Here is a 12,088-nt window from a genome sequence, read left to right as displayed (position 1 = left end):
ATCAGAGGAGACCAGGGAATAATGCCACTGTGAGAGCAAAAGAAGAACTCAGGGCTCAGCAGAAGCCTCCCGGAGGAAGGCATAAAGGTCTCATTTCTGTTTCCTCTGTTTAACGGGAGCTTGGGGGCCTCTGTTTTATGGGTTTACTGGTTTGGTTAAGTCCTAATGAGCCTGGCAGTCTTTTGAATTAGCTTTGAAAAGATTTCGCTTTTTATGGCTATTTTAATATGTGTTGTTGTCTTCGGGCTAGTATAGTATAACCGTAACAGTCGAGGTTGGAAGGAGTGTAGCTCGCTAATGTAGCACAGCTATTTTTATGTATTTTGATGGAGGTGAAGTTAAATTTAACCATTGCCAGATAAATGGCAGCAATAAAAACAACTGAAAAATGTCTTCCTCTGAAAAAGTCGTTGAAACTTTACATAAATGAGATTTATCTTTAATCGAATAATATGGGAATTTAATATTAACTATACAGTATGTGTGGCTTGTGTCTTCATTACATTTGCGTAAAAATAACCAGGTCAAAGTCGTAAAATAAAAAGTCTCTACTTTTAGTTTTTTAAAGGACCAATGTGTGGAATTTAGAGCCATCTAGTGGTAAGGTTACAAACTGCAACTGACTAAATAGCCATCCCTTCCTGAGCACACAGGAGGAACAGTGATAAACACTGCATGCAAAACAAACTAAAGAAAATGATTGACAGTTATTATCAGATAAAGGTTTGGTATCTGCTAATGAAAACACAATTATGAACACACAATTCACTTTCCAGATCAGAGAAACTTGACCTTTTTGAAGGAATAGTTCAACATTTTAGGAAATTCACTGCTTTATTTCAGCAAACTGAGGCAAAAGGATTAACTTAGCTTAGCATAAATTCAATGTGTCTAAATGTGCGTCTCAATTCTGGGTACGCAAAAATGGAGCAAAACCTTACCAGCGTTCAATCCAAAAGCGCTAGTTACGAGATAGCTAAGCATTATTTTTTATGTAGCAGTTCCACCAACATCTATTACCAACTGCACTGGATCACCGGGAGGCTTTGTACAAGCTTAGACAACAGCAAAATATTCCTAGGTCATCTGTCAATTACGGAATACAAAAATGACTACTCTTGCTAATGAGTACCATGAGATTTAACAGGAACTTTAACGAGTTGTGGCAGGATCTTATGGCGGTCTCCTAGTCCCGCATTATAGATGTATCTGGAGATTCCTTACCTGTCCATCATCCCAACACAATCTTGAAGTCTTGGCCCGATGCACCTGTGGGGCACAGAAACCAGAGAGATCATCCATTAAATCAGGGACAGGTTATGAGTAAACCTCATGTTGTCTTTCTTCCACGTCAATCAGCTGTCACTGGGCAGGGACCTGTGGAAAATTGAATCCTGTGCACGGCTGACCACTTGTCAAAATGACAGGAAGGAGTATTTGGGCTGGGAGGCATTGCTCTTGTTTGTTTCACCTGCTATTTGATTGGATATCTGAATTAAAGAACACATCCCCGCATCACTTTGTTCCCAGAGCGTTTTCTAACCATAGGGGAAATTAATGGAAAACGAAGGAAACCTTTCACTATTAAAAATTAATACCCTCTTAAGAAAATCAAATTGTGAAGAAACATGACACAGTAAGGACGTTTACTTTGCCGCTGAGCATGCCAGTACTTAAGCTGAAAAACTCAGCTGAAAAATGTGGTTGAGAGAAAGTGGGTGCAATGTTGTGGTCTAGGTGTAGATGCAGTGTCAAGTTAGTGTAGGTGGTGAGGAGATGAATATATTCCAGCATGACAGGGTTTACTGTCGAGCCTTCTAGGGGTGTTATGTGCCTAATACTTTTCCATCATCGCTGCTGTTTTGGACCACGAATAAAGCAGTCTGAGGGATGCTTCTTAAAAACCTTTCGGCATTCTATAGCAATGGTGGTGATTGAATGTCTTCACCCAAAATCCACTGCAGAACCAGTCAGTGCGTTTACATGCGGAGCTTAATCGAGCTATACTCAAAATTCGACTTTCTGACTACAGTCCTAGTCCCAGTTCACATGCAGTGCAAGAAAATCAAATAACTCTTCTCTTCTTCCACACTAGGTGGCAATACGTGTCTTTTCAGCGGGATAATACCAAGTTAATACGACCTGATTTCCGGTTGACTTATTACGTGATATAATAAACAAGATTGGCAGATTGCGGCAGATTGGCATAATCTGATAATCGTACATTTTTTAATCTCATACGTAATGTTCACGCTACTTCTGGTGCAGGTAAGATCCGTGCTATCCCTCAGACAGTTCTTCTAGCAGCTCCATTCCTCTTCTCTTCTGTGACCGGCTTTCTTGGACGTTTTTGTTCCGGGGTCACACGCCAGCACAGTGGTTTCGGAGCATGCGCACACGCATTACCTGTTTGAAAACTCAGATTCCAATCGCATTATCTGAGTGTCTCAATCGGATAATGAGAACTCCGTATAAACGCACTGAGTGACATTTCACCAACAAAGTGGTGGAGACCAAAACCGAGGTTGTATGATAGCACTTCTATCATCCTACTGCCCTGTATCTTATATACATATAATTTTATACCCTAAATATCCTGCTGTCTGTTTAATTTAAATCCATAGGTACACACTCCACAATCACCATTTTGTTGCCTTTTTCTTAAACACGTATAATGACAATAAAAGGATATGAAAAATCAAAAGAAATCTGTGGTTATTTGATTTTCATCTTCAAGGCAATTCAAGACATTTTTCTTTATAGGGGTTAGAATGGGCAAAGAAAATTTTAAGAACCGCTCGCTTTTAATTTTCTGTTTCTAAAGACAAAATCAAAAAAGCAGCCATTTTTTCATTTTTTTTTTTTCATACTGTGCGACCGGAAGTTGTCGTTTTCAAACGAAGAGCACATTTGAGGACGGCGCTACGTAACAGAAGTTGATGGACATGGATCAGTACGTTGGTTTTCGAAACAATAAAAGAGTCTCAGTGAAGAGGACGTGACTGCAGAAAAACTAAGCCGCATATTGCAGGTGCAAACTAAAAATATAATCTGGGAATAGTTAGCTACTAGCTAGCATTATTCTGATACATGTGCAGAGATTACTGCAGATGACCAGGCTTGTTTTGCCATCACATCTAAAAAAAAAACACGTCGGTGTAAGGTTCCAAACCAACCAGTAAAGCCAGACAATGCAGGTACTGCTAAAGTCAATTCATACTTGACCATAGCAGTACAGATTCCAGCCAAAAAAAACTAACTGACTAATTTTGTCTGGCAATTGCAAGAAACCATAAGGTTAGGATTTGATCCATTAGCATTGATGTAAAGCCATGTCATGTAAAGCCTTTTTTCTGCCACTCTAAAGAGGCAAAATAATCAGATATTTGTAAGTATGTATGATTATTAATCAAATTTACCTCATTTCCAAATACAAACAATAAGGTTTAACAATCAAAGCCATTGACTGGTCGGTAGTGCTGATAACACAGCGATCAGCGAGAAGTGTTGTTAACATTAGGTAAGCAGGAAGTGATTAGAGCAGACTCTTAGCTGCTCATTAATTCCACATCCTTGAGTGGAGGACTTTGAACAGCAGGGTAGACACAGGAGAACGGTTTCTGAATGCCTCCGTGTGTGTGTCTGTGCGAGTGTGTGTGCATGCAAGCCGCACGAGCGCGCAAGACACAACAAATTACACAGCAAATTAGGAGCGCGGACTGACTTTGGAATTAAATTGGTGACAACTGTGGCTCCTCCGAAGTCGCTTCGTTGGCAATTAAATGCCGCGCCGAATAGCCAATTAGCAAGCAATCAGTGTCTGTAGACGATGCAGTGTGTGCGCGGACGGGTTGTTGACGGGTGTGCGTTCGAGTTGCTGCTTTGCTAAAGAACAAAGGACCTCTATGACAATAAGCTTGTGAGGGTGCATGCTCTACTCTTTTAGTGATCTATCAATATTTCAAACCTTTTTTTTTTTTTAGCTAGGAGGGAAGTATAATAAGTAACCTGAATTGTCAGTCAAGTCCTAACGCAATGTACCGATATTACACAGCTTCTAAATGTGTTTTGTCTCAGATCTTGGTACAGGGGATTGTAACATCTTATCCTGTGTAATAATGGATACTGGCACTCTCTACTCCTTGGGGACAATGGCTGGAGGACGGGCTTACCCGACCTGGAGAAGTGTTGGTTGAAATGTATTCGCATATCCAATTACTTCTTACTGAAAACTGCAATGATGTGTGTGTATCTGCTGTTGGCTAGGCTAGTTAGCTGATGTCTTCTAGTTGGTTGCTACTTGGTAGCTGACTGCTAGCCTGCTGGTCGTTTTTTCCGTTGGACTGGGCTTCCAGGCACAAGGGATTGTAACATCTTATCCTTTGTAATAATGAATGAAAGCACCGTTTTCTCTTGATGCTGACCCCAATGTAAAAGCTGCCATTGGGAGAAACGTAACCTCACATGTATAAGCCCTGTTGGGCACACACAACAACGATGCTGGTCAGTGCTCTGAAACTAATAAAAACAACCCGAACATTTACGGTGTGTCTGCATTGATACAAAATGACCTGGGACCTTGGATCCCTTTCCACCTCATCTCGCCAGCACTGTTGCCAGGTTTTAGAGCTCTAAATTTGTTTGCCAAGGCCATCGACATTCACCACCTCAACCATCTTTCCTTCGTGTTCTCTGACCACCCCCCCACTGGCAGAAGCTTCCTTGGTGGCATGCTCCTTATTCAAGAAAAAAAAGCGAAAAGGCCGAGGGCCAAGTCCAAAGTCATGCCGAGAAGCTTGAGAGGATGAAAACCCAGCATGTTGGTGTGTAAGGAAGGTATATTTCCTTGTTTTTGAAGCCTCATGCTGCTATGGCCTCAGTTTTTTTAGTGTGTTTATTTAGGGAGAGAGAGAAAAAGACAGCAGGGTAGTGGCTAAGCTGGGAGTTTATTTACGAGTTTGTTTTGCGGTCTCTGTAGAGCTGCACTCAAACGTAGCAGCAGTTTGAGTATGAATCCGTCATGTCTACCGCTCCTAGATGCATTCAAAGCGCTGTTCTGCATTTGCGAGAGTTCAGGGCTGTCTGTGTGCCTGTGTACTCATGAAAGGAGGAATTAAAACGCTGTGGTCAACTGCCAATCTTCTTGGCACAGCCACAAATTCGGGGTTGTACGTGGACGTCCGCAAGCCACCAAAACTCGTGGTTGGGTAAAGTTCCGGAAAGGGTTACAACCTCATGACGACACGTACAGAAAGCTCTCGTTTATTCCAGTATAAGCAAAATAAGTCAGTAATGCCATATAGAGATAGCTACAATAACTGTCTACAATGGGGTAAATCGGAACCTAGCTCTTGTTTTCAAGACACCAACCACTGCGTCTTCTTTATCGAAGACATCCCTAGCTCACCTTTCCCCCTGCACCCATCCCTTGATTCATAGTTCATCTGCAGTGTGGCTTAAGGGTCAATATATTCCATCTCTGACTGGAGGGGCCGCAGAATCCAGCTACAGATTTGGGGAATGTAGCAGCTGCAACAATAAGTCAACCTTTTTTTCCCTCTCTTTCTTTAGAAGGGAAGTGTCACATGTTGGCAATGCCACCTGGGTGCAATGCAGTATTCGTCATGATGCTTTTAACAGGGAAAAAACACCTAAGGTTGCTCACAAAGGTAGGGAGATGAGAGAACACTTAAAAGAAATGGTTCAACTTTAATACACAAGACACAGCTCTTTAGGTATGGTCCTTCTCTTACCCCTGGGTACAGTTGACATGGCAAGGATGACACTCGTTGTTGGCCTTGGCGTATTTGAAGATGAAACTGTTGGCTCCCTGCAACCCATCGGGGCATTTTTCCACACAGTTGGGTCCATCTTTGAAGTGGAGGCATTTAAAGCACTGGTCTGGGCCCTGGGAGGAGAGAGGGACAAGGCGGAGGGAGATGAGAGGATAAGGAGGTGGTGGACAACGGGTGAATGAAGAGCCAAGAGTCGGAGGCGAAGGAATCCAGCAATAGAAAAACATTAAAGTTATGGAAAATGAAATGGGTTCAAAAAGAAAGAGGAATGGAGATAAAGTAAAAATGTATGAGAGGATGGGACCGAACTGAACAGAATCAAATTCAGACCTGGCGAATCATGTTAATTTGCTCACTAGCTATCGCAGCTAATTTACCTGGGAGGACCCCACATGAATTCTATTCAGTGATTTATAATGTGTTGGAGCCAAATTGCCTTCAGCGTATTCCGCTGCACCCCCTGTTAAAATTGGCAAAACGCATAAGGAATCAGGTCGTGTCAAAGCAGCACACATCTGATGTGATGGAGGAGATGACAGGCGTTAACAGAGCACGAGCTCTGCTGCAGCAGGGTCATGAATAAGTGAGATGGGCACTGGAGCGGGAGCGCGTATGAACAGAAGAAAAAAAAAAAAAAAACGAGCGTGCGCTGTGTGTGTTTGCACTTGTTCATGTCTGAGGCGACGGAGGTGTTGACAAAAGTGTGACCTTACAGTTGTGCAAACATGGGCGTGTTTGTGTGCGCGCGCGGGAGCTGCTGCCGAGATGAAGCTGCATTCGGCGCACGGGGAGTCTTGGCCCGGCGCTCTGTTGCTAATGACGACCACAGTGACCTGATGGACGGCTTCTCGCGGCTTGACACATCCAGACGCACGCCATCAATAAACATTATTCTCACTTAGTATGTTGGAGTGCATGCGTGCACTGGTGTGGACACATGCCGATGTGCGAATGCATTCAAGTATATCCTTGTATGCATGTGTATTTGTGTGCGAGAGCGCCTGTGGATGATTGACTGTGGTGTTATTTACTACTCGGCTGTGACCAGCATCTCAAAGTCGCCCGACTCTGTTCATCCTTGAGGAGTTGCACTTCATCTCTTATTCTCTTTCTTGGGTACAGTCATAAAAGGTTGGTAACACAATTGCAAGGTATCACAAAATAACTAATGCTACACACTGAGAGGAGTACAGAGCATTTATGCCAACAGGATGCTTTCATTAGGTCCAAAAAATAAGCCTACAAATGGAATTGATAAGGAAAAATGCACAAATATGCTGTATATGTATATATATGGAGTCCAAAACGGCCCAAAAATATTCTCCCCAATTTTATGCTATTATCTTAAAATTACAAAATTACAAATTACTAGAGTGCCTATTGCTGTTGGCTAGGCTAGTTAGCTTGTGTCTCTTTGTTGCTTTGTTGGCTGCTAGTGGTAGCTGACGGGTAGCCTGTCGGTTGGCTTTTTTTTTCTTCTTTTCATTTGGACTGGGTTTCGTGTTTTGCAGAGGGGAGAAGTGTTGGTTGACATGTAGTTGCATATCCCATCTTACCTGCCTACTTCTTGCCTACTGCTGTTGGCTAGGCTAGTTAGCTGATGTCTTCTCGTCATTTGTTAGTTGGTAGCTAACTGCTAGCCTGTTGGTCGTTCTTTCAGTTGGACTGGGCTTCTAAATGTGTTTTGCCTCGGATCTTGGCACAAACGATTGTAACATCTCATCCTGTGTAATAATGAATGAATTATTTTGATATTTTATGAAAACAAAAGGTTGTGTCGGCTTCAGTCGGGTGACTCAGCCGGAAACTTATTCCATTAGAACGGTCAGGAGACCAGTGTTTGTCTTCGGTATGTTAATCTTGGAGTTTTGTTAACAACCTTGTGACATAAGCGTAAAAAAAAAAAAAAAAAAAAGTGACAACATTTCTCAGTTCTCAGCACTGGCTAAATACCTAGCAATAGCCTACTTTTCTGACTTTTGTTTATGTTTTCATTTAATTAGTTTGAATATTCACAATTATACTCATTTGCAGGTAGATTTTTTGTTTTTCTAAATGTGTTGTTACAGTGTTACACACCTGTCCATTTGAAATTGCCCATTGCCCACTGGAGGATGCAAAAATATGGGTATATTTGCATTTTTTATGTAAAATAAATGGATTCTTTCTGCTTTTTCGCCCACATTAAGCATCCTGGAAAAAATTTGAAATTTCTCTTGCATTCTTTCCTGGGCATTCCCGATGTTCGCTAACCCCCAGAGTGCGGCATTAAATGCAAATGACGCAGCTGCAGTTTGCGCGTTAGATGCACGGCTGTCCCGTGCAGATGCGCAGCTTCTCCGCTGACATTTGAGAGGGAAATTCTAACATTTCCGCAGACTCAACGACATCTCTAAAAGTGACTTTAAAATGAAGGTCAAAAACTAATCTAGTTTTGCTTTCTTTTTTTATTTTGTTGTGTCTGTGTTGCATGCTTGCCAAAAGCATGCCTCCAAAAGTAGCCGCGGCAGTTCATCATCCCTCCCATTAACCTAGCATTCACCTTCGCAAACAGCCCCTTATATCTACAGAAATCCTGTGCGCAAAACAGATACACTCTCGGAAAAAAATAAACTGCAATCCACTTGGGCACGTAGGAGATAGGATATCTCACGCAGAGAGGAGGGGAAAAAATAAATAAAAAGGGACAAGTAGTTTTAATCTAAAAGTATCTCGGGAAAAAAAAAGTGTTCCTTGGCGAGAGGGAAGTTTGAGGGTGTCTGAAGTGCGTTCAGGAGAGTCTTACCTGGCCGAGGCATGTCATGGCGTTCCCATCCATCTTCTCACACTGACTATCGCACTCCAGGCACACGGATCCGTTGGCAAATTCCCGCACTTCCCTGATGGAGATGGGAAAAAAATCAACATAGAGATGCATGTATTATAGATTTGAGAGCGAACCCACGTTGAAATATTGATTAAGAGAATGCTACGCGAGGATTTTCAATTATTCCATGTGTAGATAAGCGCAAACTGTAAATCATCTAAATCATCCTTTACTTAAACCACCTGCAATGGCTTCTACTTGCACTGATTGCAAGAATGCCCTCTGGTTGAAGGGGGTTGGGGCGTGCAGGGCAGCCAGCCTGCATAAAACTATCTGATCACATTAAAGGCTTAATGTGGTCAACATGCTCAGTGAGAAGAAGGTGCATGAATAATGAAGAGGCTTTTAAATCATGGGCAAACATGAGGGGATTGACGGCAGGCACGCAAGTTTGTATTCAGAGGAGGCGAAGGGACAAATGCGTCTTTTTATCCCATTATAAAAGAACCGCTGCCGCTTCGGCAACTGGTGCTTCAAACCCTTATTCCGCCAGTTAAAGCAATATGTGCAGTTTGTCGGTTTAACGTTCTTCTGAAGGAGCAGAAAGTAAACAATAGAGCTCAATATTGGCTTTACACACTGCAATTACAGCAGCACTGCCTCGGGCCACGCTGCTGAATCCTTGCATCCGTGTGTGGGGCTATATGGGCGTGCCTGCACCTGATCTATAGATGTCCGTCCGGAGTATCTTTTGAAGCGGGCCGTCTCTGGTAGGCGAGAGGTCCCGGCCGCTGTCAATACCCAACGGCCGCGATCAAAAACACTTTTCACATCAGAGGGATCGATCGGCAGATGCAGAGGACAGGCGCCCTCGGCTCGGAGGAGGATTCACCCAGTGGCCGAGCGAACCCCTTTCTCACAGCGTTGGGGATAATGAGCAGGACTGTTTGTATTTGCATGCGATGCCACTGGCGTGGGATAAAGAGCCGATGGATCCTTCCATGCGAGCCGGCTGCATATGATCTGACACTGAGAAAGCTGGACCTCCTGCGGGCATGTGTGTTTTATGCATCTTCATGTGCGGAATATTAGATGAAAATTTTTCAGGCTCGGTACTTCTAAAAGCTACATAAAAGAAAAGAGACATTCTGACACTGTGAAGTTCAACTGTATCACATAAAAGGGCAATAAAAGTGGAGATAAAATCCCAGATTTCCCTTTTTTGTACAGCCTTAATGTCAAGGCCAACTTTTTTTTTTTTTTTTTTTGCCTCTTTGAATGGCCCTGTTGGTTCATTGTGAACAGCAGCTTGTCTCCCCCATGCAGCTATACAGTTTGGACAGACTGGCCTTTTGTCAATAATATTTTTGATGGACTTGCAGGAAACTCCCATCGGCCTTTTTGCATCTCTCCCTTGTCTTTCTTTCCCTTGTTCCAAAATAAATTAGATTTCTCTCCTGCTTGCTCTGTCCAGGGGAATCCTTTAGAAAAAATAAGGCATAGGCAGCGGAGAGATATCTCTTTTGTTGGTTGAAGGAAAAAAATACATGGAGGAGAATGAGTAAGAGACAAAGACCTCTGCAGCAGTGCTCTCTGGGGTCATTTCCATTCCGTCGAAGCCGTTCCTCCTGATTGGTCCCCTTCACGGCTGGACGTGTGCACCCAGGCCCCATGGAGGGATGCCCTGATGGAGGGATTAGCCCTGTTTTAGCAGGACTGTAGCTACTATTGAGCTCTCCAAACATCCAGCAAGCCAGAGCATGGCCACCCCACCAGAGCAACTTTTTTTTTTTTTTTTTAATTAAAGACTTTCAATGCCTCCCTAACCCACATCCTCCCACCTCCTCATCCAACCCCAGCGGACGACATCTCAGCCGTTTTCTCCTCCGCCCCGCTGCGCTCCTCCTCTCTTCCTTTGTTTTATTCAACAGACGTATAAACTGAAGGGAATTAGTGCCTTTGCTCATTAAGAATGGAGACGTAGAACAAGAGCGAGCCGGGGAATCTTAAGGTTTAAAACCACCAACCTGAAAACATTTTTAATGAGCTAACACCAAATTCTTTAGAGATGTTCAGTCCAATAGCTTCGCAGCAAACTGCCACGTTAAGCAAATCTTTGCTGCATGAAGTGAAACTCCAAATACACTAACTAAACCCGAGATTTTGAAAGATGCTGAAGACAGTCATTAAGAGATGGCAAGATAGAACTGAAAATAGGAATTGGAAGGCACCATTAAAACTGTACACATAGTTTTAAACAGTTAAAACAGTTTAAACAGAAATATATAGCTTTAGGGCAGGGGTCTTCAAATGTTTTTCAGGCCAAGGACCCCCAAATGGATGGAAAGATTAAGTGGATTAAGTAGACGCCCTACTTAGTATACAAAGAAATTCAAATTTGTGTGGGAAAATAAAAAAAAATATATAAAAATATCTAATCAACCAAAGATTTTGCCAACCCCTGCAATACTTCCACGGACCCCGTGTTGAAGACCTTTGCTTCAGGGCAGTGGTTCCCAACCTTTTTTCCTTGGAGCCCTGCCTACTTGTAGGCTAACCCTAATCCCTAAAACCATAACCCTAATTAATGCATTTGAGGAATTATACGATTTGGAATTTAACCATTCCGTTTAACCAAATTTACATCCTAACATTTAATATTAGTTTTTATTATTATTTTTACTGTTTGTCCTTTGCAGTAAGGACACATTCTCCTAGCTTCATAAATTTACTCTCCATCTTTCCAACAAAAAGGACTTCAATGAAAAAATGTTGGCTTAAATGACGCCTTGGATATTGTACATGTAGAGAGATGCATGCAATACTGGTTAAAAACTGGTGAAACAGGTGAAAACTTAAGGTGAGCTCAGATCAGACAAGTTTTGGCGTACCCCCTGTTATCAAACCCAGGTTGGTAATTCCTCCTATTATAAAGTCACAGAAATGATATATAAATGATAATATACCTTCCATGTCATCATCAAATGTGTCTTTATGCAGATGATACTCTACTGTCATAAACTAAAAATCTTTGCTGGTAGCCTGCTCATTTGCATTTTGCCAAATTATTTATACCACAAATGTGACTTTCTGTCCACTAGCAAGCAATACATCTTAACAAACCAGGCGGCAAACAAAGCTGTATGGGTGCACACAGCCTACAGCTTTCATTTAACTGACAATGATTCATTTTTAAAGGCCTGTTGCGCGGCGGGTGGCAGCTTATTACACCAGGCAAACCCTTATGGATATTTTGATTTGATCCACAGTTCAAGCCAGTGACACCAAGCGATGTAGCGGGCGTGTCGATTGCTACTTACAATGCATCACAGTGGTCGACTGTATTTACAGTATAAGAAATAAGTGTGCTTCAGCTGCACCCTGCCATGCGCCTTCCCCTCGCCTTCTTCAAAGCCCTCGCTGTGAGCTGTTTTTCCCCGGCAACTTCAAAGCCTCCCTCCCACAAACGGCACCGGAAAAGGACCGG

At 42.7% G+C, this 12,088-nt stretch overlaps 1 protein-coding gene across 4 annotated transcripts in view; it reads right to left on the bottom strand.

Moving 5' to 3' along the window:
• LOC125000900 (receptor tyrosine-protein kinase erbB-4-like) overlaps nucleotides 1–12,088 on the bottom strand; it is a 264,556-nt gene that overhangs the window by 59,220 nt on the left and 193,248 nt on the right. For all 4 annotated transcript variants that reach the window (XM_047576651.1, XM_047576648.1, XM_047576650.1 and 1 more), the window contains exons 14-16: nucleotides 8,581–8,674; nucleotides 5,754–5,908; nucleotides 1,225–1,269 (exon numbers count right to left, since the gene is read on the bottom strand). In XM_047576651.1, the coding sequence (XP_047432607.1) occupies nucleotides 1,225–1,269; nucleotides 5,754–5,908; nucleotides 8,581–8,674 (294 nt within the window). The remainder of the gene's footprint in view (nucleotides 1–1,224; nucleotides 1,270–5,753; nucleotides 5,909–8,580; nucleotides 8,675–12,088) is intronic.

This window comes from Mugil cephalus, chromosome 23 (genome assembly GCF_022458985.1).
Source record: "Mugil cephalus isolate CIBA_MC_2020 chromosome 23, CIBA_Mcephalus_1.1, whole genome shotgun sequence".
NCBI classification, from domain to species: Eukaryota; Metazoa; Chordata; class Actinopteri; order Mugiliformes; family Mugilidae; genus Mugil; species Mugil cephalus.
Note: the sequence above shows the minus strand (reverse complement) of the source record. Positions and strands in the feature narration are given on the sequence as shown.